This window comes from Protopterus annectens, chromosome 1.part1 (genome assembly GCF_019279795.1).
Source record: "Protopterus annectens isolate FY-2018-M chromosome 1.part1, PAN1.0, whole genome shotgun sequence".
Classification (NCBI taxonomy): Eukaryota; Metazoa; Chordata; order Ceratodontiformes; family Protopteridae; genus Protopterus; species Protopterus annectens.
This window is the reverse complement of record NC_056726.1, coordinates 1405921084-1405945678: the sequence shown is the minus strand read 5'-3', so window position 1 is coordinate 1405945678 and position 24595 is coordinate 1405921084. Positions and strand designations below refer to the sequence as shown.

Sequence of the window (24595 nt, the reverse complement as noted above, 5' to 3'; positions counted from 1 at the left end):
CTTTTTCGTGGTGGCCACCACCACCATAGCATTTGACTGGTAACCCTTTGGACTAATGGGGGTTCTCCTTGGGAGGGGAAAGAATTTGGTCTGGTCTCCGATGGATCGCCTCAATGGAATAAGGGTTCTTCCAAGCGTGCTGCATGAGCTAGAGTAGCTCGTCGGTAGGCGGGGTCACCCACAAGGTAGAAGGCTGGGCATGGAAAGCCTGAAGGAACACGGACTCCTCAGATGAAGGGTTGGAGGGCTTCCAGTCACCTCTCTGCTTTAACATTTCCAAGATGTCTCCAAACGAGACAGCATCAGGAGGTGACAGTGGGGACCCTTCAGCATCATCGTAGTCCATGTCTTCAGTTAAGGACTCCTCGGGTGATTCCATGTGCTTCCTCTTGCACATCCTCTTTTGAGGGACTCCTCAGTGGGAGTGTCTGAGGAGGACTTGGAAGAGGGGGTACCCTGAAAAGGGCTGTCCTGCTGCTTCTCTGCCCGGTGTCCCAGGAGGGGTCTGTGACAGCTGCAGCTCAGGGGCTGAAAAATGGGGTTCCGACATCAAAGGAGTGCTACCAGAAGCAAGAGCCTTCTCCATCGTGCGGAAGCCAGGTCCGCCTAAAGAGGGATGGGAGCCCGGAACCAAGAAAAACAATCTCGGGACCTGGGTCACACCCTGTTCCTACGAACCCACTACCACAGGTGGTGCCTCAAGCAGGATCGGAGTGGACATGGCTATTGGCACCGAGGAGAAAGACGGCTCCATGCCCTGGGTCGAAGCGCCCATCCCCCAATCCCCAGATTGAGGAAGGACCGGTTCAGAGGGAACCGAAGACCAAAGGGACAAACTAGGAGTCGGAGTGAGATGCACTGTAGGCGCCGAGGTGATGGGTTCCATGACGGATGTCGGAGCAGAAGGCTTTGGAATGGAGATGGTCGAAGGAGAAGTGTAAGATGGAGTCTGTGGATAGGTCAACCCAAGTCCTGCAGGTGGATGGGTCTTAGAAAGTGTGGGGATCCCCCTGGCTAAATGGTCCACAAGATGCACCACATCATGTTCCGACAGGCTCCTAGTGGATCTAGTGGATACTCCGGATGGGGAGTCAGGACGTTCAATGAAAGGACTATACACCTGACTCAGAAACAGATCTACGGAAGGGGAGTATTGGGTCCATGGTGCAAGGTCTGCTGGCACCGATGTCTCTAGTTTCGAGACTGGAAGTAAAGAGGTCAAATCCAGTGAAGTCGATACACAGCTCGGTGCCAAAGAGGCACTCGGAGCCGAAATGGTCAGTTCCAAAACGGAAACTAATGAAGTAGTCAAAGGTATGCCCTGAGCCACAGTGGCCACAGCTGCTGAAGTCAAAATAGGAGTAGTAAGGTCTATGATCGGTGCCAGAGGCAGAACCGGTGCTGGAACTGGTGCCGGTATCAAAGGTTTCAAGATGCTCGGAGCCGAGGAAGACAGAGCCGTACAGGCAGATTTATGCTCCAAAGAAAAATTTGGGACCTTTGATTTCCCAGGCTTGTCCTGATCACCCGATGGTGAGGATGGAACCGAGTGGGATCTCTTTTTGCCTTTAGTAGGAGGTGTTGAGATCTCCATCGCAGAAATGGCCTCTGAGAAGGGAGACTTGAGTAACCCTTTCAGAATTAGTTTATTTTTGCGCTCATTTAAGAATACGTTGTCTGAAACTCTGAGAAATATCACACGGAGGTTGCACCAAAAGGTGGGGCGCTCCTAAACAGTATACACAGTCATCGTGAGAATCACTATTAGGTAACTTGCCATTACATGAAGCACAATGCTTAAAACGTGAAGTACCATTCTTATCCGACATCTTGATAGAAAGAAACCACAGGCTAACTGTATAATCCAAATAGAACAAAGTCAAACACCGTTCAAAAAAGTCACAATTATAGTAATAGAGTGGTATGTAAAGAGAAAAGAAACATCTCACTAAAAGCCAAAGATAATAGGTTAAACAGGAAAGACAATACCAGCTATTGAAGAAATGCCACAAGGGTTAGTGAGGAAAGGCCGTACCAACAATGGTACTTGAAGGATTACCAACGGTAACAATGGGTAGAGTAGAGAGGAAAAAAACAAGATTAGATGGAAGAAAAAACACTAGAAATACTATTTGCACAATAAAATACGAAGATATCAACATTTTTCCACACAAATATCAAATAAACTTCCACTTAGCTGAGAGCTCGGCTGAAATGTGGCTTTACGGCTATGTGGCAAATGAGATCTGAGGTAACAGGGAGAAGAGCATTCTGGGTAGATACTTAGCTTGAGAGTTTTTGGCTGGCGCGAGCCTGATAAAAAGGCCGACTCTGTTCCGAGGGCTCAGAACTGAACTCATCAGTGATGAATGGAAAGAAGATTAACAACATCAGATCAAAAGCTATAAAAATCTGAAATACCTAATATGATTTTAGTCCAACACTGGGTTTTTGTACAAAAGTGATCTTTTCATTTTTTGCATACATTGTAACATTAAAAAAAGATTTTTCATTAAAAATCAAGATGCAGCTGCTCCTTTGGCCTTGAGGGTAGGAGCCCAGTAAAAGAAAGTTGCATAAATTATTATGGCAGAAATATTCCCTGAAAATTTCATGAGTAATTTTGAACCATACTGTATATACTGTGATTTTATACAAAGAGAAAAATACTAAACATACGTTCTTCCAGGGACAAAAATGATCAGCACTTAAAGGAGTAAAGATACTAAATACCATACCTCTTACATTCTTCTCCACAGTCACATAAATGTGGCTATAAAATTTTTAAACTACAGGCAGAAATATCTATAATAAATAATGTAAATATTAGAATACAAGCCATACACAGTATTTTATTAAAAATCAAATAAAGCCATCATTCTTACATTGTAAGTCATTTATCAGTTCAGAGCCGTGGCTACGATCTCGTCGTTCTGATTCAAGAGCTGACTGCAAATTGCTGAAGTCCTTTTCAAGTTTAAGCTTAGCATTTTCCAGCAAACAGTTTTTGTCTTGTAGTTCCCTGCTATTAGCTTCCAGCTGTTGAATCTGCTTTGACATCTCAGTCTGAATTTTTCTTAGTCTGGCAGCAGTATCAGATTCTGTGCGCAAAAGCGAATTGGCTTCATCCAGCTACACATTCAAATAAAACATTAAAAAAAGCTAATGAAATATCAAGAAGTGAATAAAATTGTTCTGAAAGAATAACAGTATGGTAAAATAATAAATCCAGAAACAGGATAGTAAAAATGTTAATTTATAAAACACCATAAGACTTGAAATGAAATTAGTTAAAACATGTCAGTAAAACCCATGCTTGGACCAGGCATTATTTACAGTCATTTGTTTTAAATGTTGTTAATTCATGTAACCCTTTTATGCCATAACATATCCCTATCTAAGAGTACTCCCTCCGAGACATTTGGCATCATCATACCCAGACCCTCTTAAGCTACCTACTACCAAGTTGTTACAGTTTTATTCACCAATCGGAAGAGATACCAAGCCTCACACTGTGAAAGCCCACTGTGAAAGTGACCATCTCCAACTAATTACTTAATCCATGTGCATACAAGCCAAGTCACTTGCCTTCACTTTCCTCACTTCACAGCACATACACTTGCTAGTGCTTTAACCATTCATACAATACAGACTATTTTTTTTTCTCCCCAAAGATTAAAGGATGGGACAACTACATAAAAGCTATGAAAGCTACCCAGGTGGGGATACTACTGAGTTCCACAAAGCAAAGGAAAATATTCAAATAACACAATCTATATTTGGAGGTTACAACTGTAAACCCAGCAGAAGTCACTCTATATTGAAAATATTTAGCTCCAGCTGATGAGACCACCACAGTCACTAGGGGTGCAGTTTAACAGAAATATGCTTAGAGATGAAATTGTGACCCCAAGACTGATCTGTGGAATCTAGCTGCAAGCCTTCTACCGGCAACAGTGTTAATGACCATCCCCTTTGTATGTACCAATTCCACCACCTCCAGTGACCATGTACCATCTAATTTAGCCCCTTCAGAGACTCGCAGTGGGATAGGATCTTCTAATGTTAGCCAGGACTCCTAAGAGATTGTGAACAATATGTCATAATGTTTTTCATTCTCCATCTCCTGTGTCTTTAAATCCTCATATTCTTGACCATTTTCTCTGCTTGTCTTCCTCTCAGTTTGGCCATTGGTGATGATTCTTTTACTGGAATGTGGTGGATGTAAAGCTTAAAAAAAATTTGTGCTCTAAAAAGGCCTAAAGATTTTGTACTTGGTGAAGAAAGCTGCAAAAAGCATGCAGGAAGAGATGCAATAGTTCTCTTGAAACAGTACAGTCCATGGACAGAATCTTTCTTTTACAGGCACAATTATTAATTATTTCCAGGGATGTCAAGGTCCACAGAAAAGACCTGTCAAAATAAGGACGACAAAACAAAAAAACAAACAAACTGCAATAAGCACTTAATGTTCACTGGCAGTCAAGTGGAAGAAAACAATGGAGTGATCATCTGTCACTTGCTGGGTCGAAAAAGTTTAAAAAACATCACCTTTTGAAATAAATAATGGCTTTAATTTATATGTTAGGACGCAGCAATATATTTTTATCTCATATATTAAGTACCTGCCACCATGGCCAAAATGTGCATATTTTTTTACAAAGAATTTGAAGAGTTACTTAATCCAAGTTGACACACACACACACACACACACACACACACACACACACACACACACACGGCAGATTGCTCAATTGCTTTCACATTCAGGTTGCCAACCACATAAAAAAGACACTTTTAACCACTCCTTTGATGTTCACTGTGATCAAGTGAAAGAGTGGTCACAGTAATATATTTCAGTATTGCAGAGAGAGCAGTGGTGCAGCAGTTAACATTGTTACCTCAGCAACAGGTTCTCCGGTTGGATTCTCGGATGGGGTCCCTTCTGTGCACAGTCTGGATGTCCTCCCTGTGTTTGTGTGGGTTTCCTCTGGGTACTCCAGTTTCCTCCCACATTTCAAAGACATGTCTGGAGCATTTCCCCCCCCGGCTCCTGCTGAAAATAGGCTCTGTCCTAGTCAGACTTTCAAGTCAACAAATGTTTAAATAAATAAACAAATATGGATTCTTTATCATAGACACACAAACACATGTGCGATGTTTTCTGGCATGTCAAAACAAAAAAAACTAGCTGCTTTCAAAGAGCATCACCCACCCCCTCAGAATAACCACCTTCTGACAAGGTATTTTTCTTATGTTAGACTACCACCAAAATAATAAAATGGCTACAGTCATGTATTTGACCATGTTTCAATCAAACACACAAGCAAGAATGACCATCAGTTGCTTTCACACACTGATTGTTTCCTTACATCCCACTCAAGAAACAGTTTTTGAATGACTACAACTCATGTTTGAGTCTGGGCAAGTGAAAGATAATGGTCACTGTAATGCATTTCAAGTTGTTGTTCTCTCGTCCCTTCCCTTCCCTCCCTCCTACACATACAGACACACCCACACACTACTAACTTTGAACTAGACTGGCAATTAGTTGCTTTCATGCAAAATCTGCCAATCCACAATTAAGTCATTTTTTGACTTGGTGCACCTCTGATGTTAGACTGTAATTATCTGGAAGAAATGATGACCTCAGTATTTTTTTTTTTAACTGCAATGCTGGCACCCTCACATAAAATGAGATTCATTAGGTACTTTCTCAGAAGACAAAAGTGACTTCAGATCTTCTTACGGCTAAACAGCTCTATACTACCCTGATTGTACATGGTCATCAATGGACATTTCTCAGTACTATCCATTGCTGAGTGTGGGGGGGGGGGGGTTCTAGCTCTCCCAGGGGAAAAGTACCATAGTAACTTGTGAAGGATTATCATATTTCAGTGCCCAACAATGGAGCAAGAGGTCCTCCCATTCGATTCTCGGCTTGGGCTGAGAGTGCCTTCTGTGTGGAGTCTGCATGTCCTCCCTGCGGTCAAGTGGGCATTTGAAAGACATGCGTTGAATGGGTGTGCCTTCGTTGAAGGCTGGGCGTCGGGCTGGCAACTCAACACCATAAAAAACAACTGCCAATCATTAGCGGACCGGAGTTCCAATGGGGCGACCCCTAATCGGGAAAAGTCAAAAAACAAACAACAATACTGAAAGAAACTCTACTGGAAATTTATGTGGGTGAGGGTCTATCCAGTTAGAAACAACCAATTTTCTATTAGGAATGGACGAGGGATGATGCCACCTCCTCTCATACAACAAACACCACACAGTTCCTGCCCACGAATCTAGCTAGGATGTAATCTTTACCACATACCCAGTCTCCACTGAGAAGTAAGCAGGACCAATCTTTAAGCACATCATTCCTCCTGCTTCATGCAAGGTGAGGTAAACATACAAAGCATAATTTCTCCCCTCCCCTCTCCCATGCCAGCCCAAACAGACATTAAAGCTACTAATCGAACTCTGGAAGCCAGTCTTACTCACATGTTTATTCTTTTCCACTAAAGGAGTTGGGAAATGGCCACAATAATGTATTTCAATGTCTCTCTCTCTCTCTCTCAAACACACCAAAATGCCCCATTAGCAAGCCAAATAAATGATCACTATACTGAAATGACAGAAAAGGCCACTGTTTTCACACACTGTACATCTCTCCACCCTCCCAACCACCCCAAAACAGCTACCTGCTGATTGGATATGCCTGTGATTACGTTAAAGAACTAAAGGCCAATACAATGTTTTAGCTGCTCATCAAGACAAGCCATATCAGCAGTACTTAATCATGATCAAATTACTGTGATGATGTTACTTTCAAATCAGCCAGAAACCCCGCCCTAAAGGGAAAAAACTAATGCAGCACATCTCTTGGGTTTGGCTTGTGAGAGTGCTCTCTGGTCCCCTACTCAAGAAAATATGTGCTTTTAACATTGACACAGGTTTCTGTTGCCCTTTCAGTACTTTTTTATTTTACTGAGCCTATAAGATAAAACTGCCCCCTAAGACTGGGACATCTGTTCCCTGAGGTGGACTCTCAAAGACAGACAAGAGACTGCTAGTAAGCAATGTCATTAGCTACACGCAAGTAAAAGGCTAACAGCAACAGGCCATGGATTACTTTACTATAACCTTTGACAGCAAGACATAGGGAAATGAAATTAAATGGTAGTGAACAGCATGCCACTTCACCTTTTTGTTTGTTTAGGGTAATTATTTAATTAGTGCATTAACTGTACTAAAAATAAGACTACATTACTCCAGATGTGCTTTGTAATGAATGAAGAAAGCGGGAAACAAATCCTCTTAAAATCCAGTGTTCTGGCATTTATCGGCTACCAAGCTCTTACTAAACACATCAAAATGGAAAAATGTGACCATACTTTTTCATCCTAATCTTCAGAATGAAGATAAGAGAATATGTTGCAGTTGCAAAGATTATACTAGTCATACTCCTTGAAACAGCCTATGCCACAGTAGTAGAAAGGAGACCACCTCATAGATGAGCTTTTAACAAATGAAAAGCAATGTGGGCTTCATCTTAGAAAAGAAAAAAAAAGAAGTTATGTACTCACCATAACATTCTATGTTTGTAGTCATTCTCGCCCTTCATTCTTACATGTGGGTTTGGAGCCGATCCTCGGCTCCAACTCAGCCGATTACAAAGCTCAAAGTCTCTAAGTTGGCTCGTGGCAAGGTAGGTGTCCCATAATGCAGTGGTAGCAATCCTCAGATCTTGTTTGCTGCTAACTATAATAGAAAATAGTTATACTGTACCCTCAAGTAAAGAATAAATAATAGTGAAAGGTCTCCAACATAAGGAAGGAGCAAAATTTTCTACCAGGTCCTCTAGGACTATATAGATGGGGGTAGGTGGGTGGGTTCGTAGGAAGGAAGGGCGAGATGGACTACAAACATAGAACATTATGGTGAGTACATAACTTCTTTACGTTACGTAGTCCTATCTCGCTTTCATTCTTGCATGTGGGACAGCATCCCTAGCACCTTTTTCTCGAGTGGCTCACGGGAATACACTCAAGCACCGTGGAACCAAAGGAAGCTCTGTCCCTAGAGGCCAAGTCAACTTTGTAATGAATAATAAAAGTATGTGAGCTTGCCCAAGTTGTGGCTGCACAAATACTGTCCACTGAAATCCTGGCTTGAAAGGCAGTGGATGTTGCTACAGATCTGGTTGAGTGACATCTAACTCTGAATGGTAGTTCCTTGTTATTGAAAGGGTATATAAAAGTTATGCACTTAGAAAGCCAATTAGATAATGTGATTTTAGAGACTGGCATACTCTTTCTTGCCTCCGAAAAGGATATGAATAACTGGTCTGACTTCCTGAATTCTTTACTTCTGTGGAGAGAGAACCTCAGTTGCCTATGTACATCAAGTTGGTGAAGTCTGTATTCTGCTTTGTTGGTATGGTTAGGGAAAAATACTGGAAGTTCAATTGTTTGGTTAATATTAGATTGGGAGCAAATCTTAAAGACAAAGGAAGGGTTAGTTCGAAGATAAATCCTGTCTTTATGGAAGATCAAATAAGGAGACTTGACTGAAAGAGCTTGTAGCTCTGAAACTCTTCTAGCTGAGGTTATGGCTGCCACAGGAATAGTCTTCCAAGAGAGGAATTTCAAATCGCAAGTGGATGAAGGTTCAAAGGGTGGTGAGGTTATGTGCGAAAAGACAAAATTTAAATCCCAAGGATGGACAGGTTCTTTAAATGGAGGTCTCAGTAAGGAAGTGCCTTTCAAAAAGGCTTTACACAATCTATGTGCCATCAAGTTAGGTGCATGCTGTACTAAGTGGAAATTGGAAATAGCTGTTAGCTGGACTTTAATTGTGGCAGCAACTGAGCCTTGTTGGAAGTGCTTTGAAAGGAAGTCAAGAATTGAAGAAATTGAGGCAGTGAAGGGATCTATGTTTCTAGTCTGTGCCCAAAGAGAAAAATCTTTTCCATTTACTAGCATATAGTTTCCTGGTAGAAAGCTTATGAGAGGATACCAAGATATGTTTTACTGCTGGAGTGAAATCCTGAAGCCTGACTAAGGTTGGAAGTGGAGCAGCCAAGCTGTCAAGTTGAGGGTGTGGAGAGAGGGATGGAACGTTCCTGATATAAGTTTCAGCAGGTCTGAAACTGGGTCCAGAATCCATGGATCTTCCAGAAGATGAGGCCCGAGAAAGGGGAACCAAATCTGACGAGGCCAGTATGGAGCAATGAGAATCATCTTGCTTTCCAAGGATTTTGCTTTCTGAATGACATCTGATATGAGGGGAAATGGGGGAAAAGCATAAAGAAGTCCCGAGGGCCAATTCTGAACAAATGCATCTCTCGGTGTCTCCTCCAGAGAAGGGATCAGGGCAAAGTAGCTGCTGCATTTGGTGTTCATAGGGGTGGTAAACAGATCGCAGTAAGGCTGGCCCCATTTGTGGAAGATCTCTTCGGCTACATTCTGATTCAGAGACCACTCGTGAGGCATCAAAACTGCCCTGCTGAGCTTGTCGGCTATCACAGTGGACTTTCCCGGTATGTGCATTGCGACTAGAAAGCATTGGGAAAATACTGCCCACTGCCAAACCCTCAGAGCCTCTCGACAAAGTGGGTAAGATCTGGTTCCACCTTGTTTGTTTATATAGCATACCACTGACATTGTCTGACTGGATTGCAATCATTCCTAGAGGTAGAGAGTTGTGGAGTGCTTGCAACGTCAGAAGCACTGCTCTCATCCCTAGAACACTGATGTGCAAATGAGCCTCGTGTTCTTGCCATATGCCTTGGACTGTCTTTGCCAGGTACTGCCCCCTCCCCCCCAATCTGGGAAGCATCCGTGGTCACAGTAGCAACAGGCTGATGTGGAACGAATGGTCTCCTGATGGTTAACTCATCGGACTGAATCCAGCAATGAAAATCCTTCGTGCAGGTTTCTGTTACTATGATTGGGTGAGACAGAGGAAGTTCTTGAAATGACCACTGGGAGAAGAGCAACCACTATAGGATTCTCATGTGCATCCTGGCTAATGGAACAAGGGTCATGGTTGAGGCCATTGTTCTCAGTAGTTTGAGCACTATCTTTGCTTTGACCTTGTTTTTGGGAAGAAGATTCAATATCTGTTTGAGATTCGCAATTCTGTTGGCGGGAAGGAGCGCCATCATTGAAACGGTGTCTACTTCTGCGCCTATAAAAGTTGACATGCTGACAGGGCGACAAGGCAGATATTTGCAAGTTTATTGCAATGCCTAGCTGAGCACAAACTTGTACAGTCATGTCTCTGGCCTGCTGAAGTAGATGCTTGGTGGTGGCAGTTAGGAGCCAGCTGTCCAGGTACGGAAATACTCGGAATCCAAGACGTCTCAAGTGAGCTGTTACTGCTACCATGCATTTGGTAAACACTTTGGGGGCTGTAGTGAGACCAAAGAGCAGAGCACGAAACAGCTAGTGACTGGCTCCCAGCCAGAAGCATAAGTGACTCCTCGATGTTCTGTCCATTTTTATGTGGTAGTACGCATCTTGGAGGTCTATCGAGCACATCCAATTGTCTTTCCCTAAAAGGGGGTGTATAGACTGCAGTGTCACCATTCAGAACCTGGACTTCTTTATTGATTTGTTTAATTTACTGAGATCCAATATGGGCCACCAAGTCCCCTGTTCATTTTGGCACTAAAAAGAATCTCGATTAAGTTCCAAATCCTATCTGGTCTGCGGAGATGGTTTGGATGACTCTTTTGTTTAGCAACTTTTGAATCTCTACAGTTGCTTGATCCCTGTGATTGGGTGGAACATCCGGGATTTTCCTGGTTCGAGGAGGTGGGTAGGAGAAGGGTATGGAGTATCTGCTGGATATTATGTTTTGTCCCCACTTGTCTTTTGTGATATTTTGCCAGGCTTCTGGGCTCCAGAGTAGCACAGTTGGGCCTCCTTTCAGGAGTGCTGATAAGGACATCCGCAAAAGGAATCACATTCACCCTGGTCCTGCAGACCCCCTCTGCCTCTAGGATGGCGAGTACCATTATTTCCTCCCCCTCTGCCCCTGGAGAGGGAATCATCTCATGCGTCTGGGAAAAATCTCTGTGATTTCTTGGACCACATCTTCCTGCCCTTTAGGATATGGTCTTGAGAGGACAGAAAAACATACTCCAACGGCAGAGAGAGTTTTCCCTTCCTGCTCACATCTGGTGTATCCTTAACTTTTGGTCCAAACAGTGATGAACCGTCAAAAGGGGCATTTGTGAAGGTAGAATTAAAGGGTTCTGTGAAGTTACACAAGTGCATCCAGGAGTGTCTCCTCAGGGAAACTCCTTAACCCTCTGCCCTACTCCCTCAATCTGCTGCATATGATACAAGTCTCATGGAGGAGTTCACTATGGAATTTAAGGTGGATAAAGTACAGTTTTGTACCTACCATAAATGTAGATGTCCGAACTGGATAGCATCTGCAGTCATAACAACTGGGTTGTCCTGTCGTCAGGCAGCCCTGCAGTCGTCCGGATTCCAAAGTCCGGGTCCGGCTTCGGCTGATATCGCACTTCACCCGACGTCATCTCTGCTGGCCTCCGGGTATAAAGGCATCAGCCGACGCCATTTTCTTCAGTGTTTCTTGCCCCAGATGCCAGTTGCCCTTCCTGGAAGGCTAATTTTTGGATAAATGCCAATGTTTCCAAAAGGATAGAAGGCAAACTCAGAAAATAAGCATATATGTACATATATACAAACAAATACACCATAAAAGACTCCCCCCACTAGCTAGCTATTAGGAGGGTAAATACCCTAGGAGTACCACAGAGGGGAAGGAGGGAGGGTAATCCTGACTGCAGATGCTATCCAGTTCGGACATCTACATTTATGGTAGGTACAAAACTGTACTATGTCCTTCATGGATGCATCTGCAGTCATAACAACTGGGTAGAATACCATAGCCAACTAAGGGAGGAGGAAAAATTTAGATTATGGTGTGGTTAGGATCCCTTGCAGCACAGCAGTGGCAAACCCTGCTCGGGATCTGGAGTACAATGGTAAGTTATAATGCTTGGCAAATGTATGCACGGAGGTCCAAGTAGCCGCCTCAATAATGTCCTTGGTTGCCACACCTCGTAGGAAGGCTGTGGCAGTGGCTGTTGCCCTTGTAGAATGAGGCCTTATGTTCTGTGGAATTGGTTTTCCATGGAAGGAGTAACAGAACCGTATGCAATTTCCTATCCATTTGGAGATTGTCTGTTTGGAAATTGCTTTTCCTTCCCTTCCTGTTGCATAGGCTACAAAAAGCTGGTCAGTTTTTCTGCTACTTTTTGTTCTGTCCAGGTAGTAGCGTAACTGTCTATGGACATCCAAGGAATGCAGCATTCTTTCCCCTCTGTTTTGTGGGTTGGGAAAGAAGGTAGGTAGGTGGATTGCCTGGTTTAAAGACACTCTGGATATCACCTTAGGCATAAACGTAGGATTAGTCCTCATGGACACTCTATCTTGGTGGAAGATTAGGAAGGGCTGTACCGCCATTAGGGCCTGAAGTTCAGAGACCCTCCTTGCTGAGGTTATTGCCAGTAGGAAAGCAGTTTTCCACTATAGATGCTGTACGTCCGCTGTAGCTGCTGGTTCAAAAGGTGCGAGTGTCAATTTTTCTAGCACAAAGTTCAAATCCCAAGCTGGCAATGGTGGTTTCCTTGGAGGTTTTACATTCTTGATTCCTCTGAGGAACTGCCTGAGTAAAGGGTGTGAAAAGACAGGTGGATCAAAGCTGTATTCTGCTGAAATAGCTGATGCATGTATCTTGATGGAGGAATAGGACAGGCCTGTATGTAGAAGCTCTGCCAGATACTCCAGAATGTTAGCCATATCTATAATTGACACATCTTTTCCTCTTTCAGTGCTCCAAATGACAAACCTTTTCCATTTTCCTGCATAGTTCCTTCTTGTTGAAGGTCTGCGGGCTTCAAGGATAATGTCTTTAACCCTTTGGGAAAGTTCTGGGTTAGTTGCTGCTATGTGATGTTCCATGCAGTCAGTTGCAACGGTTTTAGGTTTGGATGTATGATGCTGTAGTTGTTCTGAGTTAACATCAAAGGCATCAGGGGTATTGGCCACATGTTGTCCCGAGACATGCTCCTCAGTAATGGGTACCAGTGTTGTCTTGGCCAGTTTGGAGCTATCAGGGTTATCCTTGGACGTTCCTCCTTGATTTTTAGTAATACCTTGTGTATCAAGGGAAGAGGTGGAAATGCATATGCTGTTAGACCTTTCCAGCTGAAGGAGAGCGAATCCACTTTCCATGCAAGTGGGTGGAATGTCCTTGTGCAGAATTTTTTGAGTTGGTGATTGAGGGGGGAAGCGAATAGATCTATCTGTGGTCTTCCCCATTTCTTTGAGATGGTCTTGAAGATGTCCGGGTGTAGCATCCATTCGTGGGCATCCGATGTGGTTCTGCTCAATATGTCTGCTAGAGTATTGTCCTTCCCCGGTACAAATATTGCCTGTAACTGGATGTTGTAGCTGAGTGCCAGGTTCCAAAGCTCCAAAGTCATTCTGCATAGGGGGTATGAATGAGTGCCTCCCTGCTTGTTGATGTACCACATGACTGTGGTGTTGTCTGTCCTTATCATCAAATGGCCCTCTTTTAGAAATGGTCTGAAATTTTGGATTGCCAGTTTTACTGCCAGCATTTCTTTTAGGTTGATGTGCAGGTGGAGTTGCTCCTGCTTCCACAATCCTTGTACGCATTTGTCCAGCATGTGAGCCCCCCATCCAAGGTCTGAGGCGTCTGTTGTGATGGTTTGGCTTGCTTGATAGCTGTGAAAGGGTAGGCCCGGGTTTGACTGGCATGCTTGTGCCCACCATAGGAACTCCTGTTTTAGGCAAGGGATTAGTGGAATTTCTGCTTCTAGGCTGTGCCTGTGTTGGGACCATAAATTCCTTAGGTACCACTGTAGTTTTCTCATATGTAGTCTGGCATGTGGAACCAAGATTATGCATGATGCCATGTAGCCCAAGGCCTGCAGGACTTTTCTTGCTGTTAACTTGTTCTGTTTTGTTAGAGCCAAGAAGTAAAGAGGGAGTTCTTTTTGTTTTTCTGCGGTTAGGAATGCCATTTGTTTTACAGTGTCCAATTCCGCCCAGGAATGTCCTTGTTTGGGATGGTATCAGCCTTGACTTTTGTAAATTGACTGTGTATCCCAGTGCTTGTAGCAAGTAAATGACCCTTTGTAAATCTGTTGTCAGCTTGCTTTTGTTGTCCCCTTGTAGCAGGCAGTCGTCCAGGTATGGATAAATTTGGATTCCCTGTAGTCTGCAGTGGGCGATTACTGATGCCAGGCATTTTGTGAATACTCTGGGCAGTAGATAAGCCAAAGGGCAATGCTGAGAATTGATAATGCTCTGATCCTGCAAGAAATCTGAGGTATCTTCTGCAAATTGGTCGAATGGGGACGTGCAGGTATGCCTCCTTGAGATCTAGAGCTACCAGCCAACACTCCTTGCCCAGCATGGGAAGAAGTTGCTGTAGGGTCAGCATTTTGAATTTTGGGACAATGATGTATGTATTTAATGTGGACAGGTCGAGAATAGGTCTCCAACTTTTTTCCTTTCTTGGAACTAGGAATAGTCTGGAGTAAAATCCTTTGCCTTGTTCTGTTATTGGCACTCTTTCCACCGCTCTCATCTTTGCTAATTGCATTATCTGCTGTAGAGCTTCTGTTTTTTGATTTGGAGGAAGGTTTGGCATTCCTCTTTTGACTGGTAAAGTGTGAAAGTGGAACCGGTAACCTTGGTCTATGGTTTGCAAAATCCACTTGTCTTTTGTGATGTAGTGCCAGTTTTTCGAAAATAAGGTTAATTTTCCGCCTAATGGAGCTGCTATTTGTTCCCTGGTAGGCGGATGTAGAGTTAAGTCACTGTGATTGTGCTGTTGTAGTGGTAGTGGCTGAGTCTGTGCCTCTGTTATTACCTTGCCACTGTCGTCCTCTGTAGGCACCTCCTCTGGATTGGTTTCTGCCTCTGGAACGTCTATTCCTGCCCCTTTGGGATCTTGTGGAATCAGGAAAGGACCAATTTTTGGCAGGCCAGTTCCTGCTAAACCTTGGGGCTGAACCTGCAAGAAATCTTTAACCGTTTGAACAGATTTTGCCTTTTCTTCCATTTTCTTCATTACCTGCTGGGCAGGTGTACCAAACAAACTGTTCTTATCCATAGGAGCATCTAATAACTTAGCTTTAACATGATCCGGTAAGACTTGTTCCTTCAGCCATGCATGTCTTCTTATCACTGTGCCAGTCATGGCTGATCTAAATGAAGCCTCCAGTGCATCATAGCCACATTTTAAGGAATGGTTACTAACCTGTTGTATGTTATTTACCAATTCTAATACATATTTCTTATCTATAGAGTCATCAGAGGATAGTTTTTTAGTTAACTGATCCAGCATAAACTCTTGGTATTGTATCATGTGAAACTGACAGTTTAAAGCTCTAGCTGAGAGAGTAGCTGAGGTATAAACTTTTTTGCCCCATCTGTCTAAAGACCTGGCTTCCCTTTCAGAAGGAATAGGGTTTTTTGCTGTGGTCGAGGCTACTGCCTTAGGCCCTTGGGATATAGTTTCGGGGTCTGCAAGTGGGGCCTTGTAAAGGTGATGATGGGTGTCTGGTACCCTGTAAAATCTGTCTGGTTTGGCAGGGGCTGGAGGTAAGGAATCTGGTGCAGAGCAGACATCATTAAAGGCATCGTCCACAACAGAGAGGACAGGAGGTATAGCTAAGGGCCTGTGTTGTGGAAGGTGCAGAAAGGTCCTAAGTCTTTTTCTGGAATCAGAGAAATCCTGTTGCTGCCATTGGAATTGTTCTCGCATGGCATGTAAGGTTTCCCCAAAGGAGAATTCTTCTGGTGGAGAAGCAGCTGGAATGGATTCTTCAGCATCTGAGTCTTCATAATTGGAGAAAGGAGCCTCTGGCTGGTCTGTAATATCTGAGTCATCCGCAGAATCATCAGAGGACACAGGCTCGGGGGGCTCTGCCCTAGGTCTCTTCTCTGGGGGCTGAGAGGCCCTGTCTGGGTAAGATTGAGATCCCCTGATTAAGGATATTAAATCTTCTGCCAGAGTAAGCATTTGTGAACTAGAAGTAGGCCTGGTTGAGGTGGGTTTAACAGGCACTGATTTAGTAGACTTGGCTGCTTTAGCCCTGGCAAAGGCCTTAATGGACATGGCTGCAGGAGGCCTAGCAGCACCATGTGCTGGGGTAGAGACATCCAAAGGGATGGTGTCTGATAATTCACTAGAAGCCACAGTAGTAGGTAAAATTTCAGAGGCCGATTCAAGTAAGGTAGCAGGAACCTCAGAAGTAGTCAAAGATTCAGCTGTGCTTTGATCAGTTTTCTCGGTTTCGGCCGAAACCGAGACACTCTTGGTTTGCCGCCATGGTTTCGCCGAAACCGTGGACCGCGAGTGTCGGTCTTTTCTTCGCGTTCTTAACAATTTGGGTAGTCGGAGGATCCGACGGCATAATGTACGCAAATTCTGAACCGAAAAACTGTTCAGCAAACTCCGACCGACGCCTAAGCGTTCGTCGGTTGAAGGAAGCACAGGCCGAACAGGCTGCTACGTCGTGGTCTGGGCCTAAACAAGGCAAACAGTAAGAGTGGAAATCTTTATGAGGTATTTGTTTCCCACAAGTTAAACAGTTATTGAGTTTTTCTGACATCGGCTGAGGCAAGAAAGAGTCCCCAACGGGGTACTTAGCTTTAGAAGTCTTCGTAGTATTCGGTAGTAGAAATCTCTGGATCCGACCGACCGGCACTTGCGAACAGCTTCTGCTTCGGGCGCCACGCGGCAAGAAAGACTGAAGAAAATGGCGTCGGCTGATGCCTTTATACCCGGAGGCCAGCAGAGATGACGTCGGGTGAAGTGCGACATCAGCCGAAGCCGGACCCGGACTTTGGAATCCGGCCGACTGCAGGGCTGCCTGACGACAGGACAACCCAGTTGTTATGACTGCAGATGCATCCATGAAGGACATCTGAGCGGTAACCTTCTCTGGTACCCCCGCAGTTGAAGTACCTTGTAGAGCATCTCCTAGTTCCTTCAGATCATCTCTCTGAAGCCTTGTAAAATGGGTAAGATAATTCAGCGATCTAAGGGTAAAAGTTGCTGAAGAAAAAGCATGCTTCCCATAGCTGTCCATCGTTTTGAGACTCTTTGTTCAGCAAACGGACAAATGAGGATGCATCTGCAAGCTCCTCCTTGGTGGCTGCTGCCACCACCACAGCATCTACCGGCACACCTTTCATCAAAAAATCCTTCTCCTTCGGGGCTGACATTAATTTGTTTCCCCTTCGAGGGACTGGCTCCATGGTGTCAGGCGATTCCCATGCCTTTCGACTGACCAAGTCCATGAGCTCACCGAAAGGCGGAGACACCCAAGAGGCTGAAGGTTGAGATCCGAAAGCCTTCAGGTACACAGACTCCTCATCAGAAGAGGTGATGGTAGGCCAGCCTCCTGTTTCAGGATCTCAAGGATGAGAATTGATACCACTGCATTATGGGATACCTACCTTGCCACAAGCCAACTTAGAGACTTCGAGCTTTGTAATTGACTCCAAACCCACATGTAAGAATGAAGGTGAGATAGGACTACATAACATCAATACCTCATGCTAAACTTATTCAATATGCAGATGATTCCACAATTATCTGTTCAGCCACATCCATCCCTGCTCTCCTAAAACTGACTCAAGACGCCTTCTCTACCACAGAACAGTGGATGATGGACAATCATCTAGCACTTAATGCATCAAAAACCAAACTTATGGTATTTACCCCCTCAAAAACCAACACCATTGATAGAAAACTATTTTCCATCGCTAGCCAGAATAACACACCTCTTGAACTGGTATCTGAAACCAAACTACTAGGAGTCCAGATTGACGACCAGCTTAAATTCAATAACCACCTACAACTAAACATAAAAAAACTCACCAAAAACTTGGCATGCTCTATCAACACAATCGATTCCTCACTACATCTACTAAGCTCACTCTTGCTACTACATTTCTCATCCCTTCCCCTCCTTTATGGTGCCCCTCTGCTAACAAACCTACAATCCTCTCTCAAAACAAAACTGTCCTCTTGTTATAATAAAATTGCCAAATTTGCAACTAGCCACAAATCATCTACCCATCACTGTGTATCTCTCCACAAACTTAACTGGCTAGAGCTTCCCAACCATCTCTCCTATACTCAGCTTACATTTGCTCATAAACTAATTTTTCAGCCCTCCCTCTGTCCCTCTCTCAGCTATACCTTTAAAATGCACCTGCCACAAAGACTCCTAAGATCTAATAACCAAAACCTAATAGAACTGTACAAACCCCGTCACTCTCCAGGACAAAACCTCCTGTCCTTTGCCCTGGCACGCCTATGGAACTCCCTTCCTCCCTCCATCCGTATCACCACCAACCTCCCTGCTTTTAAAAAATCACTGCACTCACATCTAACATCCTCATGGGAATGCTCCTGCTCCCACCCCTCCTAGCCTATTCTTCACTTCCTATGGGCAGCTTTACCATATATTACCAGACACCAAATAATAAGCCAACTGTAATGACATCTTATAATTCTTTTATTCTACTATTTCACTCAAGAAACTATATATTTACTGCAGCAATGCTTTGTTTTTCTACAAAATGTAACCTTAACATTTTTATTATACCTGCTTAAATCTTAGTTTTTCTACAAAATGAAAAAAAAAATCCTTTGTAAATGCTTAATCTTTGTTCTGTCTTGAACCCACAAATTACCACAATTGTAAACTGCTGTAATCTTTTTTGTTTACCAATGTTTTAAAGCTTTGTCTTTAACCTACAAATGATTGAAATTGTAAACTGCTGTAATCTCTTTGTAACCTCTGTTTTGGAGCTTTTCTCCCAAGGACTCCATTGAAAACGGGTTCTTATTGGCCCAATGGACTATCCTGGTAAACCAACTGCAAATAAATAAAATAAATAAATAAATCTATGGTTTTGTTAGAAACTCAACATAACTGTAGATGCTTGAATTTTCTCATTACTTTCTACCTTTCTCCCTCCTGGCGAGTAGACACCTTTCATCCTGGAAGTCAGGATGTCAGTGGTACAACAGGGACTGCAATCTGCACAATCTTTACTACTTTTCTTGATGTAGCAGTTTGACTTATAGTGGCCTGGTGCAAGAGGTCTTGCTGCTTTGGTGACAGTGATCCTCAGGGAAGCAGTCCAACCAGAAGACTCCCAAACTGATTCTTAAGGGTCTAAGTCAGTAATGAGGAGGGAAGATACCTAGTCAGGAAAACTGAGAGAGAAATAAGAAGCAAAGGTGGCCAGCATATCAAATTCACCCAAAGACACCCACAGGGTTTCAAAAGAGGATATACAGAGAAAGTACAGTTGTGTACACTAACCATAAATGTAGATGTTCGAGTGTATTCACTGTTGCAGTCATCACATTTGGGTTATCTGCTTGCAGTAGCCCTCAGTCGGCCTGATTATCAAAGTCTTGGGTCCTGCGTCGGTTGCTGTCTCATCTTCCATGATGTCAGGTAGTCAGGGGTATAAAGCATGCAGCCGACGCCATCACATCAGTTTTTCTTGCCCCAGATGTCAGGTGCCCTCCTAATGGGGAGCAATTAAATATATATACAAGGTTATACCTCCAACAAAAAGCAAATACACTAAAAAATTTTAAGCATAGTAAAAAGGAATAGAGGTATAGCCAAAAGAAGTCAGGGGGCTGGAGGGAGGGTAACCAGGACTACAACAGTGAATACACTCGAACATCTACATTTATGGTAAGTGTACACAGCTGTACTATGTTCTTTGGGTTTCACTGTTGCAGTCATCACACTTGGGTAGATTCCCAAAGCTAAGGATGGGAGGAGGAATTTAGGTTCATAGATTAGTACTAGGCTAACTGCCCTTGTGAGCCATTTTAAGCTTAGCCAATTATCCCTTGTGAAACTCAAACCCTGCACCTTGTGTTTGTAAGGCAAACACCTTAACCATTAGGCCCACCCTCCCAATCCCACTATAAGGCTCTGCAAGACTGCAGTGGCAAAACCAGCTCTGGATTTAGAGAAAAATTGGTAAATGGTAATGCTGGGTGAAAGTATGTACAGAACTCCAGGTAGCAGCTTCTAGGATGTCCCTGGTAGGGACACCTCTGAGATAGGCTGTAGAGGTGGATGCAGCCCTGGTTGAGTGTGGTCTTATCCCCTGTGGGATAGGTTTTCCATGGTGCCTATAGCAGAAATGAATGCAATGGCCTATACATTTAGAAATGCTTTGCTTTGAAATGACCTTCCCCTCTGCCCCTGCAGCAAATGCCACCAGCAGCTGATCAGATTTCCTGAGAGGTTTAGTCCTGTCCAAGTAAAATCTAAGTTGTCTGTCCACATCTAAGGACTGCAGTATCCGTTCCCTTTGTTCTGTGGATTAGAAAAGAAGGTTGGCAAATGAATGGACTGATTAAGAGCCACAATGGATACTACCTTGGGCATGAAGGAGGGATTGGTCCTGAGGGACACCCTGTCCGCATGAAAAACGAAAAGCTCCACTGCCATAAGGGCCTGTAATTCAGACACCCTTCTTGCTGAAGTGATAGCTAAAAGGAAGGCTGTCTTCCAAGAAAGGAATTTCAACTCTGCATTTGCTGCTGGCTCAAAAGGAGGTAAAGCAAGTTTTTCCAATACAAAGTTAAGGTCCCAGGCTGGCGTAGGGGCTCTCCTGGGTGGTCTTAAGTTTTTAGCCCCTCCGAGGAACTGCTTGAGCAGTGGATGAGAGAAGAGGGGTGGTTTTGTGTTGTAATGAGCTGAAATGGCTGAGGCATGAATTTTGATGGAGGAAAAAGAAAGGCCCTTGTGAAGCATCTCAGTTAAGTATTGAAGAATCTGAGGTAAACTGGGCGCTGCTGTGCTCATCCCCTGAGTTTGGTTCCAGGAACAGAATCTTTTCCATTTTTCAGCATAAGATTTTCTAGCACTAGGCCTCCTTGTCTCCAGAATGACATCCAACACTTGTTTACTAAGAGATGGTAACGAAGAGATCAGGTAATTAGCCAGGCTGCCAGGTTCAAGGTTTGAAGCCGAGGGTGCAGAATCTGGCTCTTCTGCTGGGACAGCAGGGTAGGAGTCTGAGGCAGGTGCCATGGTGCCAGCAGTGACACACTGCGCAAGAGGGGGTACCAGTGTTGGCGTGGCCAGTCTGGTGCAATCAGTATCGTCCTTAGTTTGCCCTGTTTGATGTTTAGTAGTACCTTGGAGAGGAGAGGCAGAGGAGGAAAGGCATAAACTGATAGATTTTTCCAGGTGAAGGACAGGGCGTTGACTTTCCAAGTTTGTTTTTGGGGAGTCCTTGTGCAGAATTTGTCCAACTGGTAGTTCTGGGGTGAGGCAAACAGGTCTATCTCTGGGCTCCCCCATTTGTTTATCAACACATTGAAGTTCCAGTTTCCACACATGTGGGTCCATGAGATTTCTGCTTAGATCATCTGCCAGTGTATTTAGCTTTCCTGGCAGGAATTGAGCCTGTAGGTGTACTTGGTAGCTCAAAGCTGTGTTCTACAGAGCCATGGCTAGTCTGCAGAGAGGCTATGAATGGGTTCCCCCCTGCTTGTTTAAGTACCACATAACAGTGGTGTTGTCCGTCTTTACCATTAACTGTCCTGGAAGAATGTGGTCCTTGAAGGCTGTCCGAGCATTCTGTACAGCTAATATTTCTTTTTGATTGATATGCAGGTGCATTTGACTTGGGTTCCATTTGTCCTGAATGCACCTCCCTGCCAGGTGAAGCCCCATGCATAGTCTGATGTGTTTGTTGTTAGGGTTTGGGCGGCAGGGGGTAGAGTGAATGGCAGTCCCTTGTTTTAGTGGCAGGCCTCTGCCCACCAAAGGAACTCTAACTGTAGGTAAGGTATGATAGGAATCATTGCTTCTAGATCCTGAGAATGTTGACACCATAGGCTTTTTAGATACCATTGTAGTTTCCTCATATGCAGTCTTGCATATGGAATTAGGAGAATGCAGGAGGCCATGAACCCCAATACTTGCAGTATTTGTCTTGCAGATAGCAGGGTCTTTGTGGCCATTAGTTTGAAGTAAGCTGTTAAATGAACTTGTTCCTCTGGCATGAGGAAAGCCATCTGGGAAGATGTGTTCAAGCTTGCTCCCAGGAATACAATTTGTTGGCAGGGTACCAGATGTGATTTATTTTAGTTTATGGTGTACCCCAGAGAAGTTAGCACTTTTTTGTACAAATGCCAGATGATTCAATAGTATGTCCTGGCTTTCTGCCTGCATTAGACAATCGTCCAGGTATGGGTATATTTGAATATTTCTTTGCCTGCAAAATGCAATGACTGGAGCTAGGCACTTTGTGAATACCCTGGGCGTAGCAGATAAGCCAAAGGGCAGTGCAGAGAACAGATAAGTGTATGAAGCCTGCTTTGAAACGTAGGTTATCTTCTGCAAGATTCCCTGATTGGGATGTGCAGGTAGGCTTCCTTTAAATCCAGTGTTGCCAATCAGGCATACTTGCCTAGCATAGGAAGCAACTGGTGAAGGGTTAGCATCTTGAATTTTGGGATTACCAAAAAAGTGTTTAGGATAGAGAGATCCAGGATAGGATGCCAGGAATTGTCTTTTCTGGGCACCAGAAAAAGTCTTGAGTAGAAACCTTGTCCCTTTTCCTGCTCTGGGACAGTTTGAATAGCCCTTATACTTGAGAGAGAGAACTTGCTTTTGAGCCTCTGCCCACTGATTTAGGGGTAGATCTGGCCAACCGTTTGGGGTTGGTAAAGTGTGGAAGTGGAATCTGACTATATTTAAAACCCATTTGTCCTGGGTAATGAGTTCCCAGTTTTTTGCCTGCAGAGCAATCTTTCCCCCTAAAGGAGCAGTCAGTTGAGAAGGGCTTGGAAGTTTTAAAGTTAAGTCATTGAGACAGTTTAACATAGGGGGGGGGTCTTACTACTCCCTGCTTTGGAAGTGGGAGCCCCCCACTGCTTATTCCTGTGCGTACCTTGGGACTGAAGCCTAAGTGTTCTGCTGGTTCTGGGTTTGGACTGAGAAGGCCTGGAAGAGGCAGGAAAGGACCAATTCTTAGAGGGCCAATGCCTACTAAATCTTGGAGGCTGCACTTGCATGAAATCTTTAACAGTTTGCATAGATTTAGCTTTTTCCTCCATCTTTTTAAGTTCTTCTTCTGTTTTGCTGCCAAAGAGGCAGTCCTGGTTTAAGGGAGCATCCAACAATTTAGCTTTAACATGATCTGGCAAAGATTGCTCCTTAAGCCAAGCATGCATTCTAAGTACAAACCCAGTAACAGCAGCCCTGCAAAATGCCTCTAGTGAATCAAAACCACGTTTTCCACCTTGTTCAGCAGAATGCATTAAATCCTATAAATCCTTATTTTCAGCACAGTCAGGAATCAACATCATTTTCTGTTTAAGCAATCTAATAATATGCTGCCGATACTTTAACATATGAAACTGGTAATTTAAAGCCCTAATGGCCAAGGTTGCAGAAGTGTATACCTTCTTACCCCATCTATCCAGTGCCCTGGAATCTCTATCAGACAGGGTAGGATTTTTGGCAGTAGTAGCCTTTATGCCCTTGGGTCCCTGTGAAATGGTCTCAGGATCCACAGTAGGATTTTTAAAAAGGAACTTGTGAGAGTCAGGAACACTAATATCTGTCTGTTTTTCAGGGAGCAGGAGGTAAAGAGTCAGGAGCCAAGCTAGACTCCTTAAAGGCATCATCAACAATGTCCAGTACAGGGGGATAGCTAAAGGCCTATTTTGGGGCAGGAGTAAGAAATCCCTAAGCCTCTTTTTAGAATCAGAGTAATCCTGTCTTTCCCAGTGAAAATGCTCCCTAAGAGTATGCAAGGTTTCACTAAAAGAGAAATCCTCTGGGGGGGAAGCAGAGGGAATAGAGTCCTCTGCATCCAAATCCTCATAGGTAGATAAGGGTAAATCCTGGTCATCAGAAGAAACAGAAATTTCAGAATCCGGATCAGAAAAGTCACAACCAAATTCAGTCCTAGGTCTCTTAGAGGGGGAAGGTTGACTTCCTCTAATTAAAGTAATAAGGTCTTCAGCCATTCTTATCATTTGTTTTTTAGGCACAGAGGCCTGACCATGCGGTCTGGGCGTCGGTTTTCTAGGCATGGATCGAGTTTTAGGCCTTGAAGAAGAAGATGGCATCAGTTTAATATGCAAGTCTGTAGGCCTGAATACATCCTCAGAAGCCAGTGCCTGCACAGTGGCTCCAGACCCATCCAAAGTAGAGACATCTGCAGGTTCCACAGTTGAAGCATCTCGCGGCATACTCTGAATTGGTCTCAGTAGAGGCCTGCGAATCTGAAGTAGCGGGTAGCAGGGGCTGCGAAAGCACCTCACTGAGTACCAGTGAACTGGCGACTAGCTTGAGAGAAGTGTCGTCGGCAGCTTTGGACCTAGGCGGCCTGTCTCTGTCTTTTATCTTTGCGTTTTTTCGGAATGTTGGTAGTCGGGTGGCTTACCAAAGCCATATCTGGGTAATTGAACAGAGTATCAAAATATTTAGAAGTGTAAATATACCAAC

The 24595-nt window shown here is 44.0% G+C and overlaps 1 protein-coding gene across 1 annotated transcript in view; it reads right to left on the bottom strand.

Moving 5' to 3' along the window:
• Positions 1–24595, bottom strand: part of ROCK2 (Rho associated coiled-coil containing protein kinase 2) — a gene marked incomplete in the record, with an annotated part of 2656097 nt that overhangs the window by 1531614 nt on the left and 1099888 nt on the right. Inside the window, 1 exon segment of the mRNA XM_044082273.1 lies at positions 2886–3132. Within this exon segment, the coding sequence (XP_043938208.1) occupies positions 2886–3132 (247 nt within the window).